Source organism: Taudactylus pleione, unplaced genomic scaffold (assembly GCF_031769625.1).
Source record: "Taudactylus pleione unplaced genomic scaffold, aTauple2 ptg000687l, whole genome shotgun sequence".
In the NCBI taxonomy this organism is placed as follows: domain Eukaryota; kingdom Metazoa; phylum Chordata; class Amphibia; order Anura; family Myobatrachidae; genus Taudactylus; species Taudactylus pleione.
The window spans coordinates 2,440,001-2,459,459 of record NW_028285089.1 but is presented as its reverse complement, the minus strand read 5'-3'; the positions used below and the strand labels follow the sequence as shown (position 1 = coordinate 2,459,459).

Here is a 19,459-nt window from a genome sequence, read left to right as displayed (position 1 = left end):
CCTCTGACAAATTCAAGAAACATCCCATATTTCCATAGGTAAATAACTATAGTATATATAAACTGAAAGGTACTAGTACAAATTAGCTACCTAATTACTCACTTTGGTGCCACAACTAGCAAAGCACTTAAGATATCAAGATTTAAGATCTCAATTGAACAATAACTACAGCTGGAACTAAACTATTAAGGTTAAAAAGGATATATTAACTCTTCACACGGAGCCCGTATTCAATTAAGACGCGAAAAGTCGGATACTTTTCGCCTATTGTACTTTCCGCCAGATTCGCCTGTTTGAGATATGAATTTGCGGCATGCGTGTCCCCGAGTTTGCCGTATTCAATTGCAGAACAGACGAAAGCGCAAATAGGTGAATGTATAACAGGCGGAAAGTAATGAATAAAATGGGGGAATCACTCTGCACCCTAAACTAAGACACACTGACACTGGAAATCATTACAGCTGTGTACTATGAACCCTAATAAAATTACTTTGTGTCCTTAATTTGTGTTAAAAGCTTTCTAGGAGCATATTTGTAAAAGTGGTGAAGAATAATATAAAACAGTATTTTTTGTGGAAAATAAATAGTCCAGGCAAATTTGGGGTAGTTGAAAATGGACGATAGCATATTTGTGTGTTTCACTTCTAAAAAAAAATGTGAAAAATCCACCTGCTGCATGCACCTGCAGTCCTAAAAACACCTGCCCCATCCATACAGCCCCCCTAGAAACCTATTTCACTGCTTTTTTTTATCCTTGTCCCCCCCACTTTTTTTATTTTCGCCCCTAAAATTACATGTCTTTTTGGGGTGCTCTAAGGTATTCTTTTTTGGCTTATTTGTACTTTGGGGGAGGGGGGGGGTGTTTCTGAATAAATTCCCCACATTTGCACCCCAAGATAAAGATTTTGCACTTTTTCTACCTGCCATTCAGTAGTGAAACTTTTCCGCCTGTTTCAGTGCATTGAGTTTCCGCTTAGGAGAGTTGGTCCTGGAATTGAATTTGAACATAAGACGCAAACAGGTGAAAAGCGGCAATAGGCGAAGCTTTTTCGCAGATTACGGCTTTTCGAGTGTAATTGAATCCGACCCTAAGTAACCATTGAAAGGTATGTTGTATTGTTAATTATGCAATTACCTGACCAGATTTAGCATCATGGTCTCAAGGCTGGCTTGTCCCAAATGTTCAGAACTGCCTTCTGTATGATTATCAAGTAAGTTCTTCAGTATGGTAATTGTCTGTTCAACAAACTGGGTATTGGTATCATTGAGCAAGACCTACAATGCAAATAAGATGAATAAGCAGGATCCAGACAAATTTAATGTTAACCTTTTGGACAAGAGCAAATCTAGATGCAAATTAAAGTTCAACAAATTCAAAAGCCTTCCGGCAGCATTTGACTCCACTGATCGCCCCTTTCTCCTGCAAACCTTCTACTCCATTGGCCTTGGTGACACATCACTCATGGTTCACCACCTACTTACCAACTCCTCCTCCTCTATCCTCCACTGCTCACCCCCTTCCCATCTATGGCCTTCAAGGTTCTGTCCTGTATTCCCCTGACCTTTCCATAGTCACCAGTTGTTAGTCAGCCAACTCCTCTTGGTTGACTCACTGCTTTCTTAATAATATCTCTTAAAAAAAAAAAGTATTTTTGTTTTCACCAGTCATGGTACGATCTCTTCCTCTCTGTTGACAATAGACCTTTCTTTCACATCCTAGTCATCCTAGACTTAGCCCTCATCTCCCACATTCGGTTCCTTCTCCAATCTTGCCATTTCTACCTCTGTACAAAAGTACAGGCCCTTTCTCAACCTGGAAGCTATCAAAATTCTAATTTATGCCATTCTCTCTCACCTCCATCACTGCAACCTTCTCCTCACCAGCTTTCTGAACTCCAGTCTGGCTATACTTTAGTCTATCCTAAACTTCAATGACCATCTAATTTCCTCTCTCTATGATCCACCAAAGCTCATTCCCCTCCCATCTTATCCAAAATCAAGTTCAAACTATTCACACTCACCTACAAAGCTCTTACCTTAACCATTTGTCTCTTCCATAAATCTCCAGTCATTTCCACACAAACAACCTCTAACCCAGTTCCCTCTACCAATGAGTGCCGCCTCTCCTCTTCCCTGACCACCCCTTCCCTTTCTTCAGGATTTCTCCACTGCTGCAGCGAACTTCGGGAATGCAGTCACTGACCCAATTAAACTCTAATGACAGCCAAACGTGCGCAATTCTCATCAATTCATTCTAGTCTACCATTCTCCTCCTAATGCTGCAGCCTCTGTAGTACCCAACTATGCTACTCTCACCCACTGTGTGTTCACAAACATTCCTTCTAGAATGTAAGCTATTGCGAAGTGGGTCCTCTTTTTCAAGTTGTGGGTTGTAGTCATGTAATTGGGTATAGACGTTAATTTGGAAACTTGCATATAACTGTACTTGTACTGTATGGAACCTTTGCAGCACGATATAAGAGAATACCATACACAAACTAAACACATTTTGGGAACACTTTTAAATAGTAATTTTTTATTACCTGCCCTTGGGAGTCAAAGAACTTGCTGATGTTGTTCTTCATTTTGTTAAAGAGCATTGGATACAAAGCAGGACTTAATTCTAAACCAACCAAGTCTTTAATGTTTGTACGAATCTGAATACCAACTTTCTCATTGTTGCAGACCATCAAAGAGAGAAGCCGATCAAGAAACTTGCTGACAGGGGTTTCTGCATTGCCCTCAGTGGATACCATTGATATTACAGAGCCTTTGCGCTCATTAACAGCGCCCATGGGTGGACTGTAAGTCACCAGTCCAACATTACTACGATGTTGCAGGCATACGCCACCAAGGGCAGAAAGGAATCCAGTCATGTTAATCCATTCCTGTAGAGAGTCTGTGTCAGCAAGATCTATAGAACCGCCTCCGCTTACATGGGACATTCGTCTTTTCACAATTGTCTTATGAAGGCTCTCTGTCACCTGTGAACAGAGTACATGAGTCTTCACTTGCAATCATCATTGGCAGATCAAAAAGCATCACATTTATAACTATTCTTATCCACGTCTTTAAATGTAATGTTTCACATTGTAAATGAGAGGAAAACAACAGGAATGGTGTCAGCAGTTTAGAGACTTGTGCACACAGATAACCTTTCAAATAAATGAGGAAGAGACTGATGAATAGATAAGTTTAAGGTAGATTTTAGGGGAAACAAAAGCAGCAGAGGAAGTCTACAATTTTTATTTATGTAGAAACTAAGGAATCATCTAATTCAGGGGTGGCAAACCCACGGCTCGGCAGAACCCCTCTGGAACTGTGAACGCTGGCTAAAAAGCCTCTGATCGCTTCAGAGGCCAGTGTTCCCAGTGATATACTGTTCGGGTGACGTCATGACGTCACCCACGATGTGAGGAGCCTGTGCGCCTGCTGGATCTAGTTAGATCCAGCAGGCAGCGGAAGCAGCAGCAGCGGGACTCTGGAGCCCTGATGGTGTGGAGCGGTGCCAGCATGAAGATCGGTAAGTTTCTTCACAGGTGTGTGCGGGGAGGGAGAGCAAGGGTGGGGACTGGAGAGACACATGGAGGAGCTGAAGTGTGTATTATTTGAATCTTTTTTTTCAATGTATTTTATGTGGTTCTTGATTTCAAAATATATTTTATGTGGATGTGGTTTCTAAAACATTTTTTATGTAGCTCTGGCTTTTTCAATGTATTTTATGTGGATTTCGTTTTTAAAATGTATTTTATGTGGATCTGGCTTTCTCAGTGTATTTTATGTGGTTCTCGATTTCAATATGTATTTTATGTGGATGTGGTTTTTAAAATGTATTTTATGTGGATCTGGCTTGTTTCTGTGTATTTTATGTGAACGTGGTTTTTTCAATGTATTCTATATTGCTCTGGCTTTTTCGTTTCAACAGTGAAAAAATTATATTGGGAAGATTATGTAAATTGTGTATTTTCAATGTGCTGGGCTCACCCCCAGCATGACTAAAAACTGAGGTGTGACACAAGGTCATGCTCCTGCAAATGTTATACCATAGGCGTGCGCACAAAAATGGGGCGTGGCCTTGTGACAGCTAGGCCGTGCCCTATATTTGTGCATGCTCACTCTATCAGCTCTTTAACTTGACTAGATATTTTTGGGCGCTTTGCCTCTGACTGGTTGGCCACCCCTGATCTAAATGAATAAAACAAATCCCACTTATATTTATAAATGTGAACAACATCAGGAAAAACATTTGCTCAAAAACATATGTATCCTATTTTAAATTTAAGTTCATACTCGTCAACACTCTGCTTCTGTCATCTAATATGGTAATGACAATATACTAAAAGGTTTTGTTACATGACCCATGTCAATTTGAAAGTTAATATTTAAGGGGCCTATCCATTAGACGACTTTTTGAACGATCCGATCAAAACCAGGAGGTTTTGGTCGGAACGTTCAGAAACTCGTCTAACGGATAGCTGGAAAGGATCAGCGATGCGCGTGCGGGCTGGGTCCTTGCTGACGCCGACTATCTGTCAAACATACTCGTCGACCTGACGACGATCGTCAGATTCCATATGTTCGCTAATAGGTCAGTCAGTCTCCTGCACTGAATGATGTTTAGTGAACGCCGTTCGGTGCGGACACCGCACCTAGGCGACCTGAAGGACTGAACGCTAGTCGTTCAGTTTTTCAGGTCCCCTAATGGATAGGCCCCTTTAGTCTTTTGGATGAGGAATAATAGTAATATCACATGCATATTTCACAGGAAAACAGGTTTCTGCTAGAAATTATATCACTAAGATTGATGAAACATGCACCACATCATTTCACTGTGGAAATCAATGGCATTATAAAGGCTGTGAGAGTCCAGATAATTCTATGAAATATGGGATGTATGGTGAGGCATCTCTGAACCCATCTGGGGACAGTGGTAGACAACGTGGTGTAAAGAACGCTGTTAAATGAGCAGGCATATCTTCAAGCTAACAGGAAGAATAACTGTGCTTGTGTAGGAACTGGTGAAGTAATGTAGTATAAATTAGTATACAGACGTAGATCAATTGTGTACATATTATATCCACTCATTCTCATGGGACATAAACTTGACACTTCTGAACTTTGTAGCCTTCACTGCTAATACCACTTTGTAGCCTTCACTGCTAATACAGGCCCACCAATAATTCCGGAAGCTAAACAATTTATTTAATGATATTATATTTTTTGTGCTAATCATCTAGGAACCAACTTAAAGTGTAAACTAGAAAGAAAATTCTAATAGCTTTGCAATAAATGCCATTGCTGTAGGTTTACTGCATATTTTAAGTATTACTATGGTCCCCATGACGTTTGATAACATTTACTTTTAAACTAATAAAAATTGTTGCAATTCCGTATATGTACACATTAGGGATGTGCAGGCTCGGATAGGTTCGAGTTTGCACGTGGAGTTCGGATTTTTCCCTCCAAAAAAACGGAACTCAGAACGAGGCAAAACGTCATCTTACATGGACGAACATCATCATTCCTGGACTTAAGTCCAGGAATGATGATGTTCGTCCATGTAAGATGACGTTTTGCCTCGTTCTGAGTTCCGTTTTTTTGGAGGGAAAAATCCGAACTCCACGTGCAAACTCGAACCTATCCGAGCCTGCACATCCCTAGTACACATTTGATCCACATCTCTGATTACAAATTTATATTTATACTGCATTATTCCACTAGTTCCCTACAAGTGCAGATAATCTTGCTGTTTTTAATGTTGGAAGACAACACCCTCCATAAACTGCTGCTATTTGGGTAACTACTTACATTATAAATTCTTCCAGCACCATTAGGGATTGTTGTTGTTGGTCAATTTTCAAAGTAAGCTTGTTTGTCTTCTCCCCCTCTACACCCCACCAACCAAACAGAGGTCACATTATAATTAATAAAGCCCATGGGAGAATCTTGTCCCCCTCTACACCCCACCAACCAAACAGAGGTCACATTATAATTAATAAAGCCCATAGGAGAATAAAACTGAAACTAGAACATCCCTAGATTCAAAAAGAATGGATTTAACTGGTGAGTACCAGAAACTCTTCTCTAAGATCCTATCTGGTAGACAATGGGGATGTTCCAACGCTGCTCTGAGGGGAAGATGCGCTCAGATACACCCAAAACTGGAGTCCAGCTGTAAAACAGACCTCAGTTTAGCTGGTAGGATGTAGAGGGCGAAAGGATAGGCAACGAACAGTCTTAGTTTGAAGATGAGCCTAATTATGATACACCCCATTGTCTGACAGGGTCACCCAAATATGAATTTAGAGAAATATGTACACAAAGTAGCTAGAACTTTGAGTACATTATAAACATAACTAGATTATATAGCGCAATCTAATTTAATCTGAGGTAACACCAAGAAATGGAGATGAATGTGTTACCGAGCATAGGACACAATGGTGTACACAGAGAGAGATGCATAGAGATATACAAACTAACTGAATGAAAGACAGCAATCTGGAACATGATACTTTACCTGCCCATCTTCCAATTTAGTCTTTGGAAAGTTTAGAATCAGCTTTGTTGCTTGTTCCCACTTTGCATGAGTATCTTCCCATGCCTTAAAAAGTAACAAATATATAAATATTAATAAAGTAGTACATTATAATATACAGACGCACAAGCTGCACATCCTTTGTGTGAGCAGCTTAGAGGATGATGGGGAACTCACCTCCGTGTTTCCAGCAGTGGGATGCTCTATTCTTCTCAGTAAGGCCATGACTCGCTTCTGTAGAGCTGCTCGGCCTGAAGTGCACACAACATGCATACAAAAGTAGATTTAATCACAAATGGTGTGATGTGACAAGGCAAACATTTGTTCTGTCTTTTGCACATATGGAATTCTGCCAGCTAAAAAGGCAGGACATTAATAATGGCATCAAAAAGAAAGCGATTGGTGCAAATTGCACCATGCAATAAAAAAATCAAATGAGTTATAGTCTTTCACAATTAACACCTTTGGTTCCGAAGGAAGAGAGCCAATGCTCCAATATCCAGATATCAAAACCTCTATAGAGAAAAAGTCTTGACAAATTGTATGCTAGTCTTCTTTCTAGTTTAATGAAATTAAGGTGCTGCAGATTCTTACCAGTTGACATCATGTTGCTTACAGACGCAAACTCCATGAAGGTGTTGTAATTTGGCAAGAAATTGTGTACAGACACTTCATCAACCCCACACCGGATGTCTGCCTCCTCACACAGGCTTCGGAAACAGGACATTGCCACTAGAACCGCCTCTATGTCTGGACTCCAGAGAAACATGTATAGGGCAACCTCTAATTTAGTGTGGGCTTGACGGCATATTGGGATTCCACTTCCTGCCGCAGCGCCTTCCTAGAGGACACAAACACAAAGATGACAAACAGGTTCCAGAGAGCTGTATATGCTCATTTTATAGTTGGGAAAAAACGGATGCAAAATGTACTGCCACTGAGAAACCTTTTTATCCATCTATAAAGATCTCAATGGGTGTACTGCTTCTCCATAAGGCTAATGTTACGCTGGTTCCAAATATCTGTCTTTGTACATGAATTCAGAATTGAATAGACATCTTTGGGTTAAGTAAAATATTTTTTTAAAAAACAATGGCACTCAATGGACACAAATTATATGCAAAACTAGAATATTTCCCATACCATATCCGGCCAATTTGTTGAAAACACTAAATTAATCAATGCTCCAAGTATTAATTTTAGATTACTTCAAAAAGCATATTCAAACATTACTTTGAATACCTTGTTTTTATGAAGAAATTTATTTCTGCAAATCAGAATTTCTCGCAGCCATTTCAAGACTTCTGTGCTGTTAAGCATCTGGTGACCCGTCAATTTCTTACAGATGTAAAACATCATTTGTGAGCTATTAAAGAAAAAAGTATCTTTAATAATAAACATCTTTTATTTTACTCCACTCAACACTGTCAAGTCAAGCAGCAGCTGATTATGAAAGGAAGGCTAGGTGGCAGCATGCATACAAGTGTTACCATACTAGTGCTAGGATACCGTATTCCAATTTGTTAGAACTTGATGTGAATTTAAAGTAATGTGGCGAGCGAAAAGGATACATACTGAAACATCGCCGAGCCATTACAATTTAAATGTAATTTACTTGAGAATAATGCATTATGTCTATTTCTTCATAAAAATGTAGCCAAATGAAGGATGGTCGAAAGGTGCATACACACTAGACGATATGCTCCCTGAGCGATATCGTCTAGTGTGTCCCCGGCAGGCTGTGCTCAATGTCGTTCATGACATTGAGCACAGCCGCTGAACGATATCATTAGCGATATCGTTCAGCGCCGGGCTCTCTCACCCATTCCCTGACATGCAGCAACCTGACGAGGTCGTCAGGTTGGCCTGCATGTCAGCCCGATGAACGAGGATGACGAACGACCCGCGGGAACGCGCGTCGTCGTCATCGTTCATCTTTTTTGTGTTAAACATGGACGATAAAGTGGACGACTGAACGATAACGATATCGTTATCGTTCAGTCGTCCACTTTAATCGCCCAGTGTGTACGCACCATTACTGCAGCACTTTACAACTATAGGCCACAGAAGCAGAAGGTATAGGCCTCAATATTAAAAAAAATTATCACAGGTGTGTGAACCATTTCAATTGCTAGATCTGTGATGCTAGATCTGTGATTAATTAATGTATTAGTTTCTAAGCCACCATGGTGACCTAAAATATGCTGCTGGTAAAAATATTACTTTTCAAAACTTCTGTGCCTGTTTGTGAATAGATTGTGGTAGTTATTTTACCAGACAGGAATCAAAATAAACTGCAGTGCTATGTTTCAGTTATCTAACCTTAAATAAAACCACATAGGCCTGTTCTAACAGTTCATAGCAATTACTTGCAAGGCAGTCTCCTATATCGCATCTACGCTCACCTTCAGCTGACTGTGCCCTACTGGAAGCCTAAACCCCAGATGTTTAGTAGCTTCTGGCCACCTAAGGTTCATGTTACAAAAAGTAAGTGTTTGCCGTCAGATATGTTGTGCAAGTCAACAGATCTATGCTAGCAAATGAAACCCACACCATACAAGACACCCCCTCCTATATGCATAGCCTTCCTATGCTGTACGGACCTTTTATAGTTCTTGTTAATCAGCAACACTTGTAAATGGTAATCAAAAATCAAGTGACATCCTTTAACAAAACCAACTGAGGGTCTAATTCAGCAGTGCACTAAAGCAGAGTTCCGATGGTCGGGAATCTGCAAAGGAGCCTGACCCATACTGCCCATGTGCAGAGCGGCAGCAGACTGTCAGTGATAGACAGTCTGCTGCCGTTTGGGGGCGGCGATGGACTCAGTTTTCCAAAACTGTGGCTTGTCGCCACAGTTGGGGGGGAGCAGAATCTCCGCGGGCTAATGACAATTTCCTGGTCTCTCTCTCATCTGTGGCGGCTGGCTTGCGTGAATCCATGGGCCACTTAGCCGGCCGATGTTCCCGCAGATTATCCGATGCTGCGTTGGACAACGCAGCATCGGATAAGTAAAACATGCAGGAGGCGTGATACTTCCAGCTACATTACCATAATTGTAAGGATGGAATTGTAAAGCTGCTTGCATGCAGCTTTGCAATTACGTCTGCAGCTAAATCGGGCCCTGAGAACACATTAATCTGTGAAAAGCAGAGATTTTAAGGACTATGGGTTTCATCTTCCAGTCTGAAATACAAGCCAAGAAGTAATTGCGTCAGTAAAGGGAAAGTCTGCTCAACTCACCTTATTTCCCAAAATGTCTCTATCGGTGCATCCGGATTCCAAAGTTCAATGCTGTCTGATTGATGCAGGACCAACAATGCCTAGATTTCACAGAGAAATAAATCAGAAGACTGAGTGTTACTTTCCTTTTAAATCAATTTTTCCATTAAATAATGAGAGCTGATTTGAACAGAACACCAAGGCCCGTATTCAATTAGGGAGCTTTTCCTGGGATAAAGTATCAGGCACGCACCTGCTTTATCCCCGTATTCAATTAGGAAACAGCGATAACGGAAGCCTGCGGAAAGGTAAATAACGCAAAAAATTCAGGAATTTTCTGGTTTTGTTCCTAGGACCCCCCTAAAGATGTCCAGGCATGGGGGTTCACTCTGGGTACCCACATTTAGCCCTGCAGAATGTGTTCTGCATTTATAAAAAGCCGTGGCAGGTGTTTTTTCCCGACATTAGAACAAGTGATGCAGAAGAGCACTCAGGTTTATTTTTTATTTTTTTTTCAGTGGTCACATTAAATTTGGGGTACATGAAAATGGGTTCTAGCATATTTTTAAGTCCCTAAACTAATTTATACTGACAGACTACCCCTGAACCTATTGCGTTATTTTTGAACACTGTTCCCCATTTTCTTTTTAACCCAAAATTTTAAATTTTTTTGGGGTGTCCCTATTTTTTTAACACTTTTTTTTGACAGTTTTTAGGGGCTATTCCCATGGGTGCAGGCTATTTTTTTTAAGCCTACACCCCAATTCTGCACTTTTTTTCGCCATGTAAAAACATGGTGAAAAGTTATCACCTTTTTTTTTCAAAGACACTTCGAAACTGCGAAAAGTCTTTAAAATTGAATACGGGGATAATTGAAATAGGCGAAAATGACTTTCTGCAGCCTAATTGAATACCCCCCTAAGTGGTTGTGGATTGAACAACAAGATATATTGACAGATTGAAAGCATAAAAATATAGTTTATTTCATTGAGAAATATAATGAGCAGACAATAGGCAGTTTAAAGATTAACTTGGGTCAGTTTCTCTCCCTGCTCACCACCAGCCACAAACTGTTTATAGTCTCCGTCACAGCAGTAAAAGCTACTGGGACGAGAGGGTGGTGTGGCTACCACTGCGCATAGGAATGACCTTCTACGAGGGGTGTGCAATAAATTTCCGGATGTGCAGTGCATAGGTAGAGTAGACACAATCGGTCATGTTGTGAACTGTAATCTCTGACTAAAGTTCTTGTGAAATTTCAGGGCACAGAACCATAAATAAAGCAGCACTACAGATCGAAGTAGTCAGCTTGTTCATCTCCTTCACAAACTCATTATGGAGCTTAAAAAAAACCACTGCAGAGCCATGGTCCTCTACGACTAGTGGTGTGCTACCGCAGGAGAGTTCTGACCGACTGCAAGCTGCTTTTGGGGAGGAAGCACCATCCCGAACAATTGTGTTTGAGTCGTTTGCAGAACTATTGCGCGGGTGATGGTCACTGGAAGACTAGGAGCGCGGCGGCGGCCGACCTATGTCCGCCATCAACGAGGAGAACGTAATTGTCATGTGGGCCATAGTTGAGGTGGACGCCAGGGTGACTGTGGCCCAGATAAAGGATATGAGATTCATCTCAACGGAATCCATCCGCTCGACACTCCACGAATAGCTTGAGCAAGGTTTCTGCATTCTGGGTGCCCCATCAGCTGACTTGCGAGCAGAAGGAGGCTCGGGTGACATTGTGCCACAACATGCTGGTCAGGTTTGATGGCAGTCGCTTATAGTCTGTCTGGGAGATCATCTCTGGCGATGAATCCTGGATCAACAGTTTAGACCCAGAGACCAAACAGTCGGCCCATTTTACACCAGTAGGAGGTGCACTACCACAGAAGTTCAGACGTGAGCACAGCATGAACAAGCAGGTGGCTGCTGTTTGTGCGGCCAAGACTGGTCATGTAGGTACCGTATCACGCATGCAACAGCAAACAATCACTGGGGACTGCCAACCAATGCCATTTCCAGGCGCCATTCAAAAACTCGCACTCGTAGTGCCCTTCTCCATCCTGACAATGCACCTACCCACAAGTCCAGGACAGTGTGGATTTTCTGGCCCATGAATGCATCCAGGATATTGGACATCCGCTATACAGTCCAGACCTACAGTCTGACTTTTTCGTGTTTCCACAAATCAAGCTCAAGATGCGTGGGATTCATTTGGAATCACCAAAAGCTACAGTGGAGACCTTCATCCAGCATGTATAAGACATACCAGCAACGGACTGGTCCAGCTGCTCCACCAAGTGGTTTGAGTGCATGCAACTTTGCATAGACTCCACTGGCAAATACTTTAAAGTATTGTTCACTTTGTTTGTAAATAAGGAGAGTTATGGTAAAACTTACCTTCGTTAACTCTTTCTTCGAAGTCTATAGGGTCCACAGGGAGACATTGGGTGTAGGTGGGACCTGGAGAACCGGACACCAACAGAAAAGCTTTTCAATCCCAGGGTGCTCCGGTCCTTCCCCCTATACCCCGCCCACAGCCTGAGGGCACTTCAGGTTTGTTAACACGCCAAAGACAAGAGCAGGATAGCAGAGAAGGAAGACTGGCACACTGAGGAATCACACTCTCGCACAGAAAAGGAAACAAGCTACCAGGAGAAAAAAAACGATAGAAGCTAGAAGCGTCAGGGCGGGTGCCCTGTTGACTTCGAAGAAAGTTAATGAAGAAAAGTTTTACCATAACTCTCCTTTTCTTTTTCAGGGTCCATAAGGCTCCACAGGTAGACATTGGGGATGTCCCAAAGCAGTTGTGCAAGGGTAGGAACGCTCCTGAGCTCAGAGAAGCCTATGCCCGAAGGAGGCATTCTGAAAAGCAAATGTATCAAAGGCATAAAACCTAAGAAAGGTGTGGACAGAAGACCAGGTGGCCACCTTGCATAGCTGTACAGCTGAGCCAGAGTGAGAACTCTGTGGATGGCTCGAAGTTCCAGGATGTTGATTGGTAACACTGCCTTGACTAGGTACCATCAGCCCTGGAAGGAGTGCTGGCCTGTTACTGCACCTTACCCTTGGAGGCTTGCGTTCGTGGTGACGAGAGCCCAGTCCGGGATCCAAAAGGGACGACCCTTGTTCAAATGGGAAGTCTGTAGCCATCAGGCTAGGGACAGGCGAACCTCTGGGGGGGAGGCTCATCATCTGGGATTTGAGCAGATGGGGTAGCCTGTTCCACCTGGAGAGGATCAGGTGTTGTAGGGGCCTGGAGTGAAACTGGGCGAACTCCACCATGTCGAAGATGGACACCATTGAGCCCAAGACCTGCATCGCAGAGTGAATAGACACACGCCGATTATGGAGCAGTCGGCATAATCTGTGCTGGATTGCTGAAATTTTGTCCGCAGTTAAGAAGTTCTCTGAACTTGGGAGTCCAGGAGGGCTCCCAAATGTACCGTCTTTTGAGAGGGTGTTAGGGAAGATTGCATTTGAAGAAAGACAATGGTTACCTGTAGGTGGTGAAGAGTCTCTGGGGAGCTGGCCAACAGCAAGAGATCATCCAAGTATGGGAGCAGTCTGATCCCTTGACGACGAAGAGAGTCGGCCATAACTGTCATGATCTTGGTAAAGACACAGGGGGCTGTTGAAAGGCCGAACTGCAGAGCCTGAAATTGGTAATGTTGCTGTAATATAGCAACCGGAGATATTGTTGATGAGAAGGCGCTATAGGTACATGTAGGTTAGCGTCCTGAATGTCTAGAGATACCATAAAATCTCCAGGCTCCATAGCTAGAATAATAGAACGGAGGGTTTCCATACGAAACCTGGGCACCCTGATAAACTAGTTCAGAAATCTGAGGTTAAGGAGAGGCCAATGAGACCCATTGGGCTTCTGAACTAATAGCCCTTGTCCCGTTGTGAGGAGGGGACTCAAATTATTACTCCAGAATTAAGTAAAGACTGAATGGCTTTTTGGAGCAGCAGGGCCTTGGTTGGGTCCGATGGAAGTCCTCTGCAAAAGAATTGCTGGGGGGGTCGCCTCAGGAATGAGAGGGCGTATACATGGGAGACCACTTCCCTCACCCAGGTATCTGGCGTGGTTTGAGGCCACACCAGGGCGAATTGAAGAAGTCATCTTCCCACCCTGGAAGCCTTCAGGGAGAGGCCCTCCCCGTCAGGCTGTAAAACTTGTTCTCATACTTGGCAGGTGGACGTCTAGTAGCCCAGGCCTGTTTGGCCCTAGGCTTGGAGGCCTTGGCTGACGTCTGCTGCCGTGGAAAAGACTGACCCTTGGCTTTTCACTGAGGGCGAAAGGACGCTGTATTATATGCAGAGGGCAGGAACGCAGTCATGTCAGCCGCCAAAGTAGTCACAATTTTATCCAACTCTGGATCAAATAGGATGTCTCCTGCATAAGGTAGATACTCTAGAGCCCGTTTTGATTCTGAATCTGCTTTCCAGGAACGTAGCCAAAGAACACAGTGGGCCACTACCGAAGTGGCAGGTATCCTGGAGGCCAGGAGAGCCGTATCCATAGCTGCTTCACCTAAGCAGGAGGCTGCATCTCTAATGTGAGATATGTAGGACAGCTGTTCCCTCGAATCATCAGGGGGAAAGGTCACTTCTATTGCCTCTGCCCAACTCTAAATGGCTTTTGCCACCCAGGCCGTAGCCCTAGCAGGACGAGTAAGCTCATGTAAGAGAGTATATAGATTTATGACAAACTTCTATACGTCCATCTGTAGTCTCAAGGAGGTTGCAGTATGGATGGGTAAGGTGGCATTTTTAACCAGATGTTTTACATGAGAATCCACTGCTGGGAGAAATTCCCATTTAGTACAATCAGTAGCTGGAAGAGTGTAAAAGGAACTGAACCATTTTGGAATTTGAAACCTTTTACCGGGCATATTCCAAGCTTCACTCATGTGATCAGATAGCTGGTCATAGTGAGGAAACTGGTAAAACAACCTTTTGTCGCTTAAAAAGTGCATGTTTTTTCTTAGGGGCAGGTTCATCCTCTTCTATTTGTAGAATAGTTTTAACAGCTCTCACAAGAGCAGGTATATTTAGTTTAGAGGGTGGTTCGTCTTCTCTTGAGACGGAGACAGAGTGAGAGAGATCTGCATCTTCTGCCTCCCCTGTTGATATCTCAGAATCAGATAACTGTGTGGATTTGGAAGATATCATAGTACGTTTAGTAGGTAAAGGCTTATCTTTCTGCAGCATTTGCTGAAAAACCGTAGCAGTATTAGCCAAGCTCTGTACTGAGGTAGACAGTACTTCTACCCATGGGGAAGCAAAGGATTTGCAGGGTGAACCTGCTGTGGCCATCCCATAGAGGGAGCTACCACGGGGACTGCTACTTGGTCTGCAAGTTTTGCCAGCATTTGTGAAAAGGCAACCCAGGGTGGGTCCTGTGGGAGAGAAACCGGGGCTGATGGGCCTGGGGCTGTGTAACAATTAATAGAGAGACAATCCTGACTGAGGTCCTCTGTGGCTAAGCCCGCAGAGCAGGACTTACAAGACACCAGAGTATGAGGAGCAGGCTGCTTGTTATTGTTTCCTCTGCCAGCCATAGCCACAAGAATAACAAAATACACAGTATGATGCAGTGCAGTGAACACCATGGATAATATGGCACAGTGTAACGTGGGGAAATGTGAGGTACAATGAACCTTCGTATGTCAAGGTATAGTTGAATAAAGGGAAAGGTATAAGCTGTACAGTATAGAAAGTAGAGATTAGCGCTAGCACAAGTCGCATACAAATGCAAAAAAACATTACATGTTTACAATGGGCACTAAAATCAACTACACAGACCACAGTGGCTGGTAGGATATAGTGCTGTATGACCTGGCTCGTGGGAGAGTTATACAGGGAAACTGGACCTAGCGTTCCCGGAGACCTGCTTGCAGAAAATGACTGCCAGGTGTCTCTGGGGGGGTGCAGAGTGAGGGGGGAGCAGCCCAGGGAACACCAAGACCGCAGTGGAATGGCGCCCTGAACTGGGGGAGAGGCTGCAGGGAGAGCGCCTTCTCCCCTTGCTGACATTAACCAACGGGTCCCCTGGCCTCCTTACATATGCCCTGCGCCAGTATTTTATATACCCCGGTGATCTAGTGGAGTTGTGGGTGAACCAGTGTCCATATCAGCGCATTCGGTCTGTCTCCCGAGACCGGAGGCAAGACTGCACAACAATGCGGGTCCCCGCGAACGGGGTTCCGCCTTACCTGTCTCCTGAATTCCAGGCTGCAGTCTGGGGTCCGAGGAGCCTGCTAGCTAGTCCCCCTCGGAGACCCACCGGGAGTACCTAGCACAGACTTGGAGTCACGGCGCCTCGGAGGGGTGACGTACGGAGGACAATCATAAAATAAAAGTTTGGGCTGCTTAATGCAGCCCCGTTATAATGGTGGTCCAGCTCCTGCCGCACACCAACTAAACAGAAGTGCCCTCAGGCTGTGGGCGGGGTATAGGGGGAAGGACCGGAGAATACTGGGATTAAAAGCTTTGCTGTTGGTGTCCGGTCCTCACCTACACCCAATGTCTCTCCGTGGAGCCCTATGGACCCTGAAGAAGAAATAATACTTTTTGTGCATCCTCTTACGATTATTATACAAATGGTGTTTCTCACAAGAGAATTATATTTAATTTGCTTTAAACCATAAAAATACCTCACCTCCATGGCTTCCTGGGCTATCTCTGGCATGTTCGTCTGTGGGACAAGCTGCACCAACCCATTAATTAACTCTGCGGTACTGTTCTGTGTGTCTGGCCCTGCTTTTCCAGAGTTCTGAAGACAAAGCAGATGAAATATAGAAAAACAAACAGCTGATTAAGTACATTTCAATATGAACATATAATTTCTTATATCTGCAAGTAGTAATGAAGTTAAGGAAGGTACTAGTCTTTCAGCAAAGACTCCCTACATATTAAAAAAAAACTAATGGGTGTCATTCGAAAGAAAAGCAAATCATGGAAACTATGTTTTGATGCCCTGTTTTCAATATAGCTTAATGAAAAATAACAAAATGACAGGAAAGGAGGACCATTATGGGAGATATTCAATTGTTTTGGGGCACCCATGCTGCGCCCAAATAGACTGGGTTTAGGACAGGGCGTATGAAGAAAGAGGAGGGGGGTCCCTGACGGGGAATGCACACGAGCCCCCTCTTCTCTCCCTGGCAGCCAGCAGCAGACTGACGAGCGGCTGTCCGCACGGCGACCGCAGCATCAGTAGACTCTGGGAACTATTCTGTGTCCAGAGTCTACTGCGCATGAAAAAATGGTGCAGCAGCCATTCTCAGGCATTTTGGCTGAGACACCAGACGCGGGACCTCGGAGAAGTAGGTATTACATAATATGGCTGCAGGGTGTGCAGTGCAAGCCCCCCTGGAGCCAGGGGCCAATGTGCACCGCACCCATTATTGATACGCCCCTGGTTTAGGAGCTTTAAGCAGCTAAACCCTTCTAAAGTCCTGGTGAGGGCGCACAAACATCCGGACTTTCAGAATGTTTCCATTAGCCACTTCAGGAGGCAGAACCGCCGGCGAAAACATTTGAATTCCCCCCTGAAAACACTATCAGCTGTAAAGTTGGGTACACACAATACAATATATATCATGCAATCTTGGTACTTTCAACCAATCTGTACGACCATCATATATTGTATACCCCCAAATCTATCATTTTCACCAGTCGTTCATTGTCTTACTAGATGTTCTGCTTGTCTAATGGGAAGTGCAGTGTGTACAGTGATATTATATATCAATACATGGAATAACTGAGTCACTGCATCGCACAGTCATTCAGGTGTATACCCAGAACATATCCACAGTTTTGTAGCAGAGTCAAAAGTAACAATCCATCCTGACTCTGATAACAGTTACAGAGCACAAATGAAAGACTGCCGTGGGCAAATCAGATATTTGGGCAGCAATGAATAAAGGTGTTTGTAAAGCATATATCTATATATCCATCTATGGTTAAAATATATGTAATAATCTCAATTTATTAGGTGGTTAAGTATATTCATTCGGCAATGACTAAAAAACAAAAATTGAAAACCATTTATCTACTGAAGAAAATGTGTGTCACTTAATGAGCAGGCAAAATTCTGCAGAGTCTCTCCTTACAAAGACATCTAATGTAACAATCATACGCCCTAAAAAAATCTCTTTAAAATAGAACTTTACTTAAGGGCCACGTGGGCTTATATTTTTTGGTATCCTGTGACATGATTTAAAATGATACTGAAAATTGTTAATTGATTTTGTTTGAACATAGCTTTATAAAAGGCATTTATTTCTGTGTGAATTTTAGTATTTTTATATTATATATTATTTGCTGCATTACTGCTGTAGCTTTTAGTCTTCATCCTAGATGCTTTCACTTTGCCTTGTGAACTATAAGTATCTTATCTAATTTAGTAACTGTGCATTTGAAAAACAATACTAAAGAAACCATTTCAAAACTCTAGCAGTTGCCTACAGGTAGATTTCCTAGTGGGTTTGGTTCCTTTAATAAAAGGACATAAATGAAAAGCAAAGAATAATAATGGGTTTTCAGTCATTTATTAGTTCTACTAATAACCCGGCTTTATTCTTACTATTAAGAATACTGCGATTAGGATAAAAAGGAATGAATGTCTAATATATTGTTTGTCATCAGACTTAGTTACATAATATGATGGACCACCTGAGACATGAACTTTAGCTTTACTTACATATAATAGCAGCTTTGGGTCTCCATGGATGAGTTTAACCATAGACAGTAACAAGTATTTATAACTTCTAGTTTCCAGGTCAGTAGGTTTCTCTTTAAACTTAAGGTATGGCATTTTCTCTTTAAAGGTAAGACTCTGAGGAAAAATTCCAGCACACTGTCAATAGAAGGAATTACACACTATACATTTAGAATACAATATCTAGGAAATCAGTATACATATTGTCAATTTGTCATTTTCACTATCAAAAGATATTTCTAGATGTAAAACTTTTCCCAGTTACCATGTTCCTCATTAGATAATCCCTTAAGTTAGACAAGTCTAAAAATCTGTAGCTCCTTACTTAATTCAGTGACCGATAAAAAAAGAAAAGCTCATACTAAAGCTAGGTACACACTGGAGCGACGGGCATTCGTTCAGACATCGGAACAAATACCCATCAACCGTTATTGTGCGTCCACACTGGACAACTTTAAGAAACGACGTTACAATCACCGTTACATCATTCATTAACAATGCACTGGCCGCTAGCAACATCGTTAGATTTAATGTGCAGCACATCAAACCTGGCGACCGCCGCTAGCCACCGTTGGAGCGCGCAAACATGCAAAAACACTGTGCGACGCAGGCAATATGTCATTAGGAAACGGCATATCGTCCCGACATCGCTCCAGTGTGTACCCAGCTTTATGAGTAGCAAACAATTATGAGTTCATGTAAATCACATTATCTAGTTCTACAGTTACAGTATCTCTTCTTTGGGACAGCTCAAGTATATACTAAACGAATACTGGTGGACATATGTAGAAACCAGCACAGAGCAAAAGTATCTAGATTTACATAAATTATAACAAATGAATTTAAAATAGCGAGGATATTGCGGCACCCCAATAAGATAAATGCAGTCTCTTTCCAACACTTGGGATCTATCCCAAAAGGATCCCGGATAAAATATAGATAGTAGAAAAAGATGGTAGTGTGGAAAAAATGGC

General features: G+C 42.7%; 1 protein-coding gene across 8 annotated transcripts in view; it reads right to left on the bottom strand.

Moving 5' to 3' along the window:
• Positions 1–19,459, bottom strand: part of NF1 (neurofibromin 1) — a 297,405-nt gene that overhangs the window by 159,465 nt on the left and 118,481 nt on the right. For 4 of the 8 annotated variants that reach the window (XM_088456127.1, XM_088456123.1, XM_088456128.1 and 1 more), the window contains 9 exons: positions 18,468–18,602; positions 16,422–16,535; positions 9,779–9,858; positions 7,778–7,901; positions 7,130–7,376; positions 6,713–6,786; positions 6,518–6,601; positions 2,544–2,984; positions 1,136–1,275 (listed from right to left, as the gene is read on the bottom strand). In XM_088456127.1, the coding sequence (XP_088312253.1) occupies positions 1,136–1,275; positions 2,544–2,984; positions 6,518–6,601; positions 6,713–6,786; positions 7,130–7,376; positions 7,778–7,901; positions 9,779–9,858; positions 16,422–16,535; positions 18,468–18,602 (1,439 nt within the window). Of the gene's footprint in view, positions 1–1,135; positions 1,276–2,543; positions 2,985–6,517; positions 6,602–6,712; positions 6,787–7,129; positions 7,377–7,777; positions 7,902–9,778; positions 9,859–16,421; positions 16,536–18,467; positions 18,624–19,459 lie in introns of all 8 variants that reach the window. The other 4 variants (XM_088456122.1, XM_088456124.1, XM_088456125.1 and 1 more) reach the window with 1 other exon arrangement.